Source organism: Neurospora hispaniola (assembly GCF_033458365.1).
Source record: "Neurospora hispaniola strain FGSC 10403 chromosome Unknown B0T23scaffold_5, whole genome shotgun sequence".
In the NCBI taxonomy this organism is placed as follows: Eukaryota; Fungi; Ascomycota; class Sordariomycetes; order Sordariales; family Sordariaceae; genus Neurospora; species Neurospora hispaniola.
The window spans coordinates 2956266-2970015 of NW_026944410.1; the positions used below are offsets into that span (position 1 = coordinate 2956266).

Here is a 13750-nt window from a genome sequence, read left to right on the forward strand (position 1 = left end):
GCGCTCACTTGGTCCGAACAAGGGTAGCTCTTTCTGTTCCTGTTAATGCTTCAAGGATGGGAGCTCTTATGACAGAAGCCGTTTGACAGTTGTGCTCACGTTATTCATCCCACTTCACAATTCTTGACTAAAATCTCTCATAGGGTACGGTAGCCTCGCAGTCAAGTAACTGCCGCCATCGATTTTAATTGATGATATTTCAGAAACAACTAAGTGTAGATGTCAAAGCAATGCTGGTCGCCCAGTGCTTGCCATTATATGCCGTTGTCTTTCAACCTCATCCAGCCAATCCATCCATACCTTTGATGGCTATGGCCTGCCTCTTTGCTCATATCCGTCCCCTTCACGTGTCCTTTGTCTTCTCACCATCTAACATCATCTTACTAGGCCACTACCACGTACCCTTCTCTTCCTCATGCGCTTCCGCAACCCGCCACTCATCCCACCGTTCAATAGTCTTGTCATCCCCCACCCCCCCCTTCCCAGTACTATAGTACAATATACAGCTGTAGTCTTACAACGTCAGTGCTGGTGTAGCCTCCCAATTCACAGGGCTTATTCTCAGCATCACCCACAATTATACTAGATATGGTTGTGAAACCCCATCGAAGACGGACGAAGAAGCGAGAAGAAAAAAGGTCATATCGGGTATGGAAAGAAATGAGAATAAGAGAGAAAAGAGTCATCATAGCATCGTAAAAAAAAACCCTTTCCCTTGACCGCCAACCGCCTGACGACCGACCGCATGCCAATTGCACGATAGACAAAATACCAACCCAACCTAACCGAACCGACCGACAAAGAAAAAAGGGGGTATCCTTTAGTTTTCCACTGTCCCTTTGACAATATCACGAATAGCCCATTTCCACGCCTCGCCACGCTGCGACCTCCCCGTCGCCCACGCCTGACACTTCTTCCTCCACCTTTCTTCCTCCTCACGCTGCCGACGCACAAACTCTGGCCCGACATCAAACTCCTCGCCAACCAGCCAGTCATCCTTGACGTCGCTGGTCCTGCCGCTACCCCCGTCCGTGGAGGTGATTGTGTGGTCCTCCAAGTCGGGGATGTCCTTGAACACGTCGTCCTCGTCATCCATCGCCTCCGAGACTGACCCGTTTTTTGACCGTTCCCGCTCTGCTGCCTTGTCGTTTTGTGGACCCAACTTGAGCCAGCACATATTCTGTGGATCAAACACCATCCCCTTGACCACCTGGACGCCCTTGGTCGTCCCAATGTTGGTGATCAGAGCCGGGCGCGGCGTCGCGCTCTCCCTCTCGCGCACGGCATGTTGTACCTTGACTGACGCCGTCGATGGTGACGATGCTGGTGCCTCAAATGCTCGCAACACATTATCGTTCCCTTCCCACCGAAATGTCTCTGGGTTGTAGCACATGCCCTTGACAACTAAACAAACAAAGTTAGCATCGATATGTTCTACAACACCAAGTTTTCATTTTTTACAGGCACTCACTCTTTGAGTCCTTTGGAGGATTCAAGTTTGAGATGAGGTGCGGCTTCTGCTGGGGAGTTTTGCGCAGCTTCCTGGAAGACTTCATGGTCGCCTGGGGTGGTGCTGATGGGGTTGGTTGGTGAAGGTTACCTCTGTTGGTTGACAGCTGCGCAACCCGTTGGGCCGTGAGTGGAGCAAGTTGTCCAGAAACGTTGCGCTGGGCCAGACAGGATTCCCGGGCTCTCCGGCTCGCGGCGGTATCACGAGCGAAACTGGGGACGTTGGAATCGTTAAACCGGGCCGGGGACCGCGACGTGACGGGAGGCGAGGGCGTAACGTTGTTTCGGTCGTTGGGGGCGATGTTCTGGTAAAGCCTATTCCGGGCTTGGGCCTTGGGTCCAGTGTTAACAGGTTGCCTCAAATACTTGGCCTCCGCCTGGGTGGAAGTGGGAAGATCATCAAATCCGTCCAGTTCGTGGCCATCTCCAAAGTTCCTAACCCGGAACGGCTTGTTAAGCTGCTTCCAGTTGCCTTCGGCAGCCAAGAAATCGACGGATCTGTGCTTGCGCGGGCTGGGCGAGCGCTTGTTGGAGGCCCGGGAGTAGGTTCCTCGGGAGGTAGGCCGATACTCGATACCGCCCTCAGAGTCATGTCGACGGAGGTTTCGTGTATTTCTGGTGGAATTGACATTGTACGATTGGGATGCCGATGCTCCCGCCGGCAAGAAAGGGGCAACCGAGGGGACAGAGCCCTTCCGGCCTGTAGTGACAGTGCTTTCCATATTTCGCACTCGCTCCACTGGTGTTTTTGGTCGCACAGAACTTTGCGCCCGGGTTGCCTCGGTCCGCGATGGGGGGCGCTCGTAGTTGCGTGTTGTTGATGATCGTGTCTGGCTTTGAGGCCGAAGACCAGGCATCGAACGCTTCATGCGGAGAAGCTGAGCATTTGTAGTGGTGGGCTCAACCTTTTGTGATGTCGTAGTTGTCTTCTGTGCCATGTTCCTACGTGTGGTTGTTGTAGACGGCGCGGGCTGCGATGTCCCTGAGGACATGACACTTGAGATAGAAGCCTGCGAATGATGTCCCGAGCGCGTCAGTGATCGTCTTGAAGAGCTCCTCGTATCTGCTTCTCCCGTCTCAGACACAGGCTCGAGCGAGGACTGTGTTTGGGTTCGCTCATGGCTCACTAACGACCCCATCGATCCCATAGGTCGTGGAAGACGAGAAGCAGCCACGGGCTTATTGGTGAACTTGAGGGCCACTGAAGCTTTGGGTCGATTTGGGCTATCGCCTCTAGTGTCCTTGACCTTGATGTTACGATGTAGAGTCAACTTCTTGGAGTCGAATACCTCCCCATCGCCAATATCCAGTCCAGAGAGGAAGTCTTCTTGCTCCTCTCTGTCTTTCTTTTGGACTCTTTCCACAATGACTGGTTCTTCCCGAATCCGTTCCGAAGACCTGCTTTGCCGGCGACGGTGCAATCTCTCCTCCCAGTTGAGTGGTCCCGGGGGCAGGATGATGCCATCAAATTCGTCTTCACTTTCTGCTACAGTAGAGCTTGCTATGCTAGGGCTAAAGGCTGACACGGATGAGGTTGAGAAGGCATGGTCGCGACGGGTACCGCCGAAACGAGTTCCAAGACTCCCTTCGCCCCACTCGAAGTCATCCGAGGTGTTGAGGGTCGGAAGCTTGGGGGTCTCTCTTCGATTCGAGAGTCTAAGCGTCCCGTCCATCGGGAGCTCAAAATCGTGTTCGAAGTCGTCTTCATCCGGAGTGACCTTTAGAGGAGTAGCGGGTGTTAAAAAGGTGATGGGCTTTAGGGTATTGCGCCTCTTCTTCACTTTGATAGTCTCAGTCCCATCCCCAAAGAAATCATTGTCATCATCCTTGTCCCGAAAGCGTTCTATGTCGATAAGGCCAGTCGAAGTAAGCGACGGGCGGGATACCTTCCTGACCTGGACTACGTCCATAGGCTTGACGGTGAGTTTCTGTGGGGCCAAGGCACGGCTTGGGAACGTGTTACTCGCTTTGCGCATGGCCTCTGGACGGCCGAACGACCCGCTGATTTTCCGCACAGGCTCCAGGCGACCTGAGAAGGAGCCGCTGGTTCTGCGCGGGGGTTGAGTATGTGGCTGGAACGAGCCGCTAACCTGCCGTATCGCCTCTGGGAATTGCGAACTATCCCGCTTCTTGATTTGCAACTGGCCGGCATCGGAAGGGAACTCCAAATCATCAACCCAGTCCTCCTGAATAATCTTTCTGATTTTCCTCCCACCAAGTCTCTTGATGGTGCCTCCCATAAGGGCTGAGGGAGATACGTTTTTCGGTAATGGAATGCCAGCCCTCTCGGCGGCAGCTAGGGCGTCCAGCGTTGACTTTTCATCGTCGCCTGGCAGGTGGACCTGCCTTTCCTCCTCTCCATGGATGGATTCGAAATCTGACCTGAAGGACGAGTGAGAATCGCGGCGATGGGGATGAGCGTTGGCCGCGGTGGAGTGGCTGTGAATGGTGAAGTCGTCGCCCTCGATAAGGAAGTCGTCATCGTCCCAGTTTTCGATATCGTCTTCGACCGGTGGCCGAGTCTGTAGCCGTAAGGTCTCCATTGCCGGCGGTGTCGGCTGGTCCTGCAGGGCAAGGTCCACGCTGTGATGTGCGGTCAAAGGGTATTGGTGGTGGTATCGGGGGGGTGTCGCAACGGGAAGGCTCCTCTGGTGTAAATGGGGACGTTTTGCGACGTGGAGTGACGACAGCGATCTAGTCAGTGGTGAGGATTCATAGTCGTCACCCAAGACCCTGGGGCCCGCCGATCACTATCCCAAAGCCCTAGCGAGGATTCCACCTGGACCCCCTTTACACGAGCGATGCGACGGCCGAATCCTTGTTGATCCGAAGTTGGAATGCCTATCGGGTGATGTTCCAAGCAGCCGGGATGAGCAGAGTGATTAGCGTTGGCACGAGTGCGACCAGGGCGTTGGTGTCGGGATGCAGGGCGGGAACGGTGGATGAAGATGATGGAAAGGGCGAGGTTGGCGGGTCGTGGGCGTATGGGTTGTGTGAAATGTCGGTTCACGATGTGGGACTGGATCTTGTTTGTTTTGGTTGTTGGGGGCCTTGTTCAGTTCTGTTGTCGTTGCTGCTCAGGTGTGGCAAAGTTCAGATGGGACAAACAGGATCTGACAGAATGAGGGGCGAGCAAGAAGCAAGTTCCGTGAGCGAATTGGTAAAGTACCAGAATCGGGTAAATGTTGTATTATGGATAGACGGATGCGGCGCGTGTGTATGGATAACTGCCGTCGTAGGAAACCTTGGTCGAGTGGGCCAACGACTAATTGCGATGGATAACCTCTTGGAGAAATGCACGAATCTGCTGCTGTTTCTTTCCTAGTGTCGAAAGGGAGGAAATCCGTAGCGCGGTTCAGGTTCAACAGGTGGGTGGCAGGTTTGTGTAGGTAGCTGAGGTACAAGAGATTGTTGTTGGGTGGGCGCGGGATTGTGAAGAATGAAACTGAGGAATTGGTTGAGACAGAGAAACGGAAGGCTGGGGCATGCACGCAGACGGGACTGAATGAGTGGCACAATAGCGAGAGCGCCCAGTGCCCGCCGCCTGGACTGGAATGCCCGTCCTGAATTGAACGAACGAAATGAATGAAAGTGACTGAATGAATGAATGAATGAGTGAATGGCGTGGCTGGAAGAGTCAACGGGAGCAGGGAACCGCAGTCGTGCAGTCGGGATGGTCCAGGGTCTGTCGCGGTCGTGGTGGTCGTGAGATCGCAGTGGTCGAGAAGAAGCACGAGTGGTCGGGGAGTGGAGACTGGAGACCTGGATGGACTGGAGGGCCAGGGGAGTGGGGCATCGAAGGGGAAAAAAAGAGATGGAAGGTGGCCCTGAGCTGGCCTTGTGCCTGGCTGGTGCCCTGGATGCGCGTGGCTGCGTGGGTGGGTGACGCCGCCCAAGGTTTGGAACAGGCGCCGAAACGTCCAATGCGCGGAGCCAAGCTTTCCAAACCAAGGCAACCTCACTTGCCAGCCCAGGGTTAGTGCAGACAAGTGTACATGACACTAAGAGCTGAGAATTTAGCGCAGGGTTAGGTAGCGCAGGCCTCTGTAGGTAGCCTTTACACTACTGTAACAGGGCCTCTAACCACCTACGACCAAACAGCCGGCCTCCTGCAACCTAGGTAGGTACCCTGGGTGGGCAACCACGCACCGAAAAGGACCATAAAGTGCCAAGCGGACAAAGCATGCGCAGAACGGGGTTGGGTGGTAGGGTGGCTCGGGTGTGTTTTGGCTGGTTTGCAAGCGTGTTTGGTCCGTTTTGCATCGTGCATGGCATGGCATGGCCATGGCTTCTTTATTTTTTTTATTTATTTTTTTGAGGTGGCAGGGAGCGGGACCTTGCAAGGACAAGGGGCACGCTTCGATTGACAGACAGTGTTCGTGCGAAACGCTACCTAGCAGCCAATCTGTCAACCACCCAGCCGGCTCCGCGATCAATGTGGATGATGAGTGGTCACTCATCAGTGGTCAGTGCTCCTAATCGATGTCTCTTCAGTTTCTCGACCATCTCGCTGAGATGTATGGGAATTTACAAGTCGATACAAGCTGGACGAGCAATGCCCCAATGTCATGGATATATTTAGACTCAGCTGAGGTCCATTATTACACTACAGCCGGTGAGAACACACTACAACGTCAATGTCATTACCGTAACATATGACGACTGATGTACCTAATCTTCTTTTCTTTCCGGAGACTGTAATTAACAATCTCGTTACCTACTTATGTATGTAACTGGTACGTCAGGAACGCGAACTGAAATCGGGACCCCCGCACTGCCAGGTGCTTCTGCGTGTTGCCGGCCGGCCGCTAATGTGATTTCTTGCATGGCGCCCCCGATTGATTGCTGCTCTCAGTCTCCCCTCTTGTCCTCTTTTGGCAATTGGCTTGATTCTTCAACTGCACTTCCCTTGAAGTGTGATTGACGATGGCCGGGCATGTCTTGAAACTCTCATTCGCTGTGATATCCAGTCCAGGGCGACGAATGGCTTGGTGGCTAAGTTCTGTTTCTTACACTAGTAGTTTACCCTACAAAGGCACTGCTGCCTTGTTGGACTTCAACTGAACCGCACCAACAGAACCATGATCCAATCGATAGTCAATGGAGTTGTTTGGTGCTGTTGCCTACACTACAGAAAGACAGTTCACATATGATATTAATTTGTATTGTCCGTTGACCTCGCAAACACGCAACATCCTCCCTGTTTCGGCTGCGCACACCGGAACTGTTTCTTTCGAGACATCTTCTTGACGACATTTGGCACGGCAAACGGTGCTACCCGACCGTCATCAACGACTCGCTCCCGTCTAGCTGAGCCCCAGTCAAGTGTTTCCTTTCCAAGAACAGACAGCACTCAGCTTTAACACGCGCTCCCGTTCATTTCGTGCAGCTCAGCTGCCTGTTTCCACTTCCCCGCATCCTACCATTACTCGAGGATTGCTGGGTACGGGCCGTCAGTGCAGAGTGCCGCAGGCTGGAGTGCCAACCGCCCTCCGTTTCTGTCGCTCACCGTCAACACCATCACACCTCGCTTCGTGACGTCCGACTCCGTTACGATCGCCACCATCCGCTCCCCAAGTCAAAGGGTTTCAAACGGTGGCTTATACCTACAGTAGTGCTGTACTCTTCTGAGACCATTACGTGCATTCACAAGCGCAAAACTCCCATCAGCTCTTGTTTCATCTGAGCTTGGTTGACCATCCGCTTGTGCTCGTCCAAATTGGGTTGATTAATCCACTCATAGGGCAGAACCTGGACGGGAGCCCCAACGACCATCGGACCAAGGCGGCGGCAACGCGGATCGCGGATCGTGACGTTGGCACACACGCAGCCTGCATCACGAAACGGCGATCCCGTCTTTGCCCCCAAAATACCATCATCTCCATCCCACTTTTTTCACATTATCACAACAAGTCTCACTCAAAACACTTTATTGTGCAAGCCACGCAAGGATGACTTCATCTTCATCCACGATTATCCGTATCCCCCGGACCGATACCGATCAGGAGGATGACTGCATCCTGGGCGAGGTGGTCCACTCGGGAGGGTCATCCGCGAGGGGATTGAAACCGCTGAATCTCAGAATAATTGCTACGGAGGGTGAAGAACCGTATGCGCTCACGCGTAAGTCCCCCGGAATCTTGTCGTTATTTTTGCTGCTTTATTCCAAGGCCTTTATGCGCCCATTATCTCCGCGGCATGGCATTATGCAGGGGCATTTACCCTGCTATGCTCATGTCGGTGCATCACCTCAAGCAGTCACCACCAAGCCGTGATGCGTGCCATCTGTTATAGTGACACTTGTAAAAGAAACAAACCTCGGTTAAGGGGAAATTACATGATCCGGGCCCGTCGACTAACTAACACATACACCTGCAGTAAAACATGACCACATTAACGACCTCCGCGCCAGCAGCTCCGCCTGCTCCCCCACAGAATGGCAATCCATCCTATCCTCCCTCTTCATAACCGCCTCGCCAGTAGAAGGCATCGAAGCCGGTGCCCAAGTAGAAACCCGGGGCAAGAAAAAGTCCATCACCATCACCATCCGTCGCCGCGTAGCCGGCATCAACCAACGACTTGGTGCCCTAACCCTCGTTCACTCCCCTTCCTCCGAGATCCAGCTCTTCGACTGGTGTTCGCAACTCGCCATCTCCCGTCAAACCGCACTCACTTCCCTGTCCACCTCCGCCGCGCAGGTCGCGTATCTCAAGGCCCGTGTGGCTGACCTGAAGAAGCAGTTGGAGGAACTCACGCAGTCCAAGGTTGAGCAGGAGACCGAGCTGTTGCAGAAGTTCAGGGCGCTGCTTAATGAGAAGAAGGCCAAGATTCGTCAGCAGCAGCAGGCTTTGAGCAGTAGAGCAAGACCAAGGTCAGGTTCGCGAGAGAGGTTGTCGGGGATGATTGAGAGTGCGAGGAGTAAGTCCAAAGTTAACGTAACGGAAAGTCAATTGAATGAGGAGAATGAGGAAGAAGAGGGTGGTGCCAAGATCGGCAGGATAGGAGCAGGAGGACGCGGAACAGGATCAGCGAAAGCAAGGACAAACACAAGAACCGCCCGTGTCTCTAGACCAGGAAAACGAAAGGCTGCAAAGGACGTACCATCATCAGACGATGACGACGATGACGACCACGCAAAATTCGAAAGGATGGATGTCGACGAGCCGGTACCTGAGCTAGAATCAGAGCCGGAACCTTCATCAAAGACGGCCACCATGGGACAATCATCCTCTAGCAAGACCCTCGACCATGAGGACGTCACTGATAACGACGAGGACGAAGATGAGGTCCTCAATAAGACATCTGACCGCAATACCCCAGACCACGACGATGACGAAACAGCCAGTGAGCCCGATGAGGAGGATGGGACTGTAGAAGCCGGGGAGAAGGATCTTGATGTGCCGCCTCCTTCACCGCCGCCTGCTAGACGACAACGCACGGCAGCGGCATCCTCGACAACGACGACAACCCCTCGGAAAAAGACGACGGCTGCTGTTGTAGAAAAAGGAAAGGGAAAGGAGACGCCAACGCCCATTTCTCATACAAAGAGGGCGGGGGCGACGGCTACGAGAGCGTCTCAACCTGCTGCTGCTGCTGCAGTGGATGAGGGGAGTGAGACGGAGTCTGATGATGAGTTGTGAGCGGACGGTGTACGTTGAACGCGAGTTGGGGGAGCGTGATATAACGATGGATGATAATTAGACATGTCTTTGATGAGAGGTGTCGATGACTGAATCCTACAGTGGCAATCCATGTCCAGTAAAGTTGATGTTTGCAAAACAAAAGCTGTTTTATGGGTATTAGCACTGCATGTCAGACTCTATGTGTATATATAGTTTTCCAAGCCTTTTTGTCCGCTTTCGGTAGACATCCCACGGGCAATCTTGTGGCTTTACCACCTCCCAGTCTCTAACCAGCCTCCTGACTGACTGCTTCCCCGGCCAGGGACAAAACAACATCCACCATCAGTTACTTCTTCACTCTATTCCATAACTCGCTGAAGACTTATTTCAGCATCGTCCCTTTCCCATTCGCTTGCCCTCCTCCGGAAGCAGCTGCAGCCTTTGAAGGCAGCACAGGTAACCTCTTCCCATAGTTCCCCAACGCCAACTTGGTCCCGCACGTCAAACACTCCCCACCCTCGGGCACCTCGCAAAAGATGCTCAAGCAGATACTGCACACAAACCCCGTATCAATCACGTTCCGATGACAGAAACACGCCGCCCGGAAATCCACCGAGTCCGCACTAGGCGTGACCAAGAGATCCGCCACGCTGGCATTACTCCCCAGGAACTTCTGGCCTCCATGCTTGGCCCCTCCCTTAGCCGCGGCGCCAACGGCCTTCTCGCTCGCCTTGTCCTCTTTCCCCTTATTTCCTCCATGCTGCTGCTGAGACCGCTGGTTCCCCGCCGCCGCCAACCCCTGTGGCGCGCTCCCGCTTCCAAACCCAAACATCAAGTACTGCAACAGTCCCCTCGGCTCCTGCGCCCGTATAAACGTGCCGCGCGTGATGTAGCTCGCCTGCTGCAAGAAGGTTGCACTACCCCGCAGCGCCAGCGTGTCGATAGCGATGCGCGCGTGCGCCGCCGCGAACACGGCGTTCATGGTCGGGATGTACTGCGAGGGGGAGCTGTCGCTTACGCTGACCACCAGGATGCGGGCGTGCAGGCCTGCGAGACCGCCACCGCCGATGCCAGGGAGGGAGGCTGCGTTGCCGCCGCCTGGGCCGGCGCCGGAGGTTGTGGAGACGGAGGACTTGCCGCCTGCGGAGGAGGGAGTTGGACCGGTGGTGGAGTTGGAGGGGGCGAAGAGGAGGGCGGTTTTGTTGATGTGCGCGAGGGCGAGGGTCAGGGCGCCGGAAATCTGGGTGGTGGTTGTAGAGGTGATGTCCTCGGCTGTGGTGTCGGTTATGAGAGATCGCAGGGAGGAGAGGAGGGAGCGCTCGATTTGGGCGAAGAGGGGGTATTTGTTTGCGGGCGGTGGAGATTGTTGTTTACTTGTGAAGGAGGCGTCGCGCATTTCGACGTCTTCGTTTGGATTTTGCGGTTGTCGGCCGGGGTTCTGGTCGGGTGCTGTTGGGTAGAGCCACACTGCCCGGTTCGTATGTGATGCTATGAGAGCTACTTGGTTGGAGTTATTGAAGGCTAAGTGGGAGTTGACAAATATTAGAATGTTGGCGAGCGCTTTCGTGAGTGGAAGGACATCGTTCAGGGCGGCCCAGGCGCGTGGGTTGGTGTCGATGATTATGGTATAAAGGGAGGGGATATCATCGGTGTTGTAGATTTCGTAGTGTTCGGAGGCGTCGACGGCGTCCTGGACCGTCATCTTGACGATGATCTGGCAGGGACAGCCTCAACTCGCTTCGGGGTTGTGTGTGTTGTAGAGCTATAGCGTGGATCGAAGGCAGTTGGTGTACATGACGTAGGCCTTTTGTCGCCGCGATACTCGGTGCGCTGGTGCTCGTAGGAAGCTCGTCTAGATGCTGGATGGAGAGATGGCAGGATAGCTAAGCGGGCGCTCTGTTGTGTGGTATTCGTTATAGTTGTTGTCTGGATTGGTTATGTCTGCTGAATAGGATTGACGCGCGCAAGAGGACTTTCTCGTCGAGAACACTGCAGATGCGATAACGTAACGGAGAAATGCGATAACGGTTTTGGGGTTGCAAGCGAAACGCGATACAAGTGAAGGCCAAAGGATCCTGGTCCAAGTGCACACGCTACCACGTGATACCCGATAATGCAGATTACCGGCATTTTCCTTGGTGGTCAAGAGATATGCAGTTAAAGCATCAACATGCAGTTCAACATACAGTTTTAGTCCAACTCTCGCTTTCCTATTGGTTAGAATATCCTAACTCTTCTATGTACAATGATATCACCTTCATCCGAACATGTCCTTCATCTTTCATCTTATTCTTCTCTTCCTGCTGTGTCCGATTTCGTTCAACGACCCCAGCATTACCACCAAAACAGCCGGGTGATGAACACGCAAGCGTGCATAACTTTCGACACCAACAGCGAGGGCATCTCTTCCTTTTGATCCATCCGCACCGTCACATGTTCCCTTTTCGGTTTCTTCACATATCGAACGAGGATTTCCTTGAGAAGGATGGCGCAAGACATTCAATCGAGAGTGGCTTAGAGTCACCAGCTGTGCAATTCAAGGTGTCCTCGGTCTGCCCAAGTCGAAAATCGGACTTTTTTTGGGTTAGGGGTTACCCCGGTGACGACAGCTTTACGTTGAAGGCATATGGCTAAGATTATCATCGGTAGGTATTGTGAGGTTTTGAGGAAGAGAAGTACAAGTATCTAAGGAAGGGGCAGCCAGGTAGGTATGATATAGACAAGACTGAAGCTCAATTTCAATATTATCCTTTCCATGCCCGCTCTCTGAATATGTATCTCCCTTGATTACTCCCGATTATCTACCTCTAGCACTGCAGTCACCACTGAATATTCCCCTATGGTAAGTTGTTCAACTTCCCGATTTATGACACCCTTCACTCATAGTAGACACAGGTATCTTTCAAAACCGGCGACATTATAACCCCGGCAGCTCTTCCACATCAAAGAACGGAAAAGCGAACTTGTCTTCCGAGACGATAACTTACCTTCCAGAACGACGACAACTTAGTTCTTCATGAATACGCCGAGCCCAGGTGGAACTCAGGCGGTCGTCTCTCTACAGAAAAAGTGGAGGCTGGCTTGTTTCGACCAGTAACGGCAATATGACAATCAGTCTTCCCGGTGGTCATCTCGAGCAAGATGCCGACGCACCGGAGGAGACTATGAATCGATAGTCCAAGATGACGGTGCCGCGGTGCCGAAGGTCGATGGAGTCACCCCCTGGACCGGCGTCAATGGAGGCTCGGCACAAACATAGGAACCCTACTGCTTTTCCCAGAAACAATAGTTCGACAACCGCGCATCCGCCTACATCCGCGCGGTCGACCTCAGCTACCGCGCCGACTACGTCGCCTGGTGGATCGCCGAGGAATCGGACGACAGCCAGGGGTCGGCGACCCGGGGGGGATATCACGTGGCGGGCCAAGGGTGCGTCAAGTTCGAATTCGGTGTGGATCACGGCCGTTGGAAATCTGTGCGTGGGCGTGGAGGAGAAGCAGAAGGTGACTACCTACTTACGTGGCAGAGTGAGATGGGGGGGGCAGGGAGCAGGTTGGTTCAGGAAGCTGGGGATATGTGCCCTTAAGCCGGGGGGAAGTGTGCGTGACAATGTGATACGGCGGCCCGGTGGGTGGTGGAGGGATTATCATGACTAGGGGGGAAATTAGATGATGTCGTTTATGTGGGGTAAAAGATGGGTTGGACAATGCGAAGGTGCAACTGCCACTGCAGTCTACTAACGTTCAATCTTGCACTTTTTCCAAAGATTTGCAAGAGCAATCAGTCGACCATGAGCAGTGTTCCTCCGCTCGAATCTTGACACCGCACCGTACCTGCCCTAGCGAGAGTCCGTCAGAACCCTTGGGGAAGCCCACGGACCACTTCAAGTTGTGCTTTGCCGCCAGAAACACCAAGACGACTGCCCGATACCAAACCACCATTTCGATGTTACACCAACGAGGAGGCCAGCTCAAATGATCTTTTGCTACAACGTTTTTGAATGTCCTCGTTATTGCTCAGGGGTAGTAAACAAAGCTCGTAAACTGACCCTAACCCTGGTGCTTACCACGATGCAGTACACTACAATACAGCGTCCGGAGCCAGGATTGGACAGAATATCATTCGATTTCACCATTGCAAGTCGGGCCCCGAGGCGTTTCTTACTAATGATTCGGATTCTCCAACCTTCCCGTATTCCTTCCTTGCTAGTTGACACCAGCACTCTCACTAACGCGGTGTCGCCGTTCCTTCTCATCCCTCAATGAGTACAATCGAGTCACGATGAGATAATGCTTACGCAAAAAAGCCCGAAATAAGGAAAGAGGGCATCCAGCCAGATGAAACGCGGGAAATTGGAAGGACAGATTCAAGGTAACGGATCGCTCACTGTATTCCTTCCTTCTTAAAATGCTGCTGTGTACCTCTACCAAATGAACCCTTTTGATCCCGCCAGTTCTTTTTCTCTATTTCCCTTTTGCCTTTCCTCCGTCTTGCACTCAGTCTCTTTCCTCCTTCTATTCTTACATTCAACTTCCCGACTCTATCCCCATCCCGCTTTGCCTCCTTCCCTTTCCCGTCTCAAGTCCGCCATACACCCGTCTCTCTCTCTCTCTCTTTCT

The 13750-nt window shown here is 53.5% G+C and overlaps 3 protein-coding genes across 3 annotated transcripts; 1 reads left to right on the forward strand and 2 right to left on the reverse strand.

Annotated features, from left to right (window-relative positions):
* Nucleotides 1–769: 769 nt before the first annotated feature.
* On the reverse strand, nt 770–4319 carry B0T23DRAFT_172772 (uncharacterized protein). The gene is made up of 2 exons (XM_062832941.1): nt 1472–4319; nt 770–1404 (listed from the first exon to the last, which is right to left on the reverse strand). Exons 1-2 carry the CDS (start codon nt 4050–4052, stop codon nt 821–823), a joined length of 3165 nt encoding a protein of 1054 aa, XP_062692089.1. The 5' UTR covers nt 4053–4319; the 3' UTR covers nt 770–820.
* Nucleotides 4320–7073: 2754 nt separating this feature from the next.
* Nucleotides 7074–9331, forward strand: B0T23DRAFT_172794 (uncharacterized protein). Its single transcript, XM_062832942.1, has 2 exons — nt 7074–7632; nt 7888–9331. Exons 1-2 carry the CDS (start codon nt 7461–7463, stop codon nt 9147–9149), a joined length of 1434 nt encoding a protein of 477 aa, XP_062692090.1. The 5' UTR covers nt 7074–7460; the 3' UTR covers nt 9150–9331.
* Nucleotides 9332–10950, reverse strand: B0T23DRAFT_172795 (transcription factor Tfb4-domain-containing protein). The gene has a single exon (XM_062832943.1). It carries the CDS (start codon nt 10831–10833, stop codon nt 9514–9516), a length of 1320 nt encoding a protein of 439 aa, XP_062692091.1. The 5' UTR covers nt 10834–10950; the 3' UTR covers nt 9332–9513.
* Nucleotides 10951–13750: the final 2800 nt, after the last annotated feature.

Bases quoted from the DNA above. Each gene is read 5' to 3' on its own strand.
- B0T23DRAFT_172772 (XM_062832941.1), bottom strand. From the start codon at position 4,052: ATGGAGACCTTACGGCTACAGACTCGGCCACCGGTCGAAGACGATATC. The intron at 1,405-1,471 runs GTGAGTGCCTGT...TTGTTTGTTTAG, and splicing joins TCCTCCAAAGGACTCAAAGA to TTGTCAAGGGCATGTGCTAC.
- B0T23DRAFT_172794 (XM_062832942.1), top strand. From the start codon at position 7,461: ATGACTTCATCTTCATCCACGATTATCCGTATCCCCCGGACCGATACC. The intron at 7,633-7,887 runs GTAAGTCCCCCG...ATACACCTGCAG, and splicing joins AGAACCGTATGCGCTCACGC to TAAAACATGACCACATTAAC.
- B0T23DRAFT_172795 (XM_062832943.1), bottom strand. From the start codon at position 10,833: ATGACGGTCCAGGACGCCGTCGACGCCTCCGAACACTACGAAATCTAC.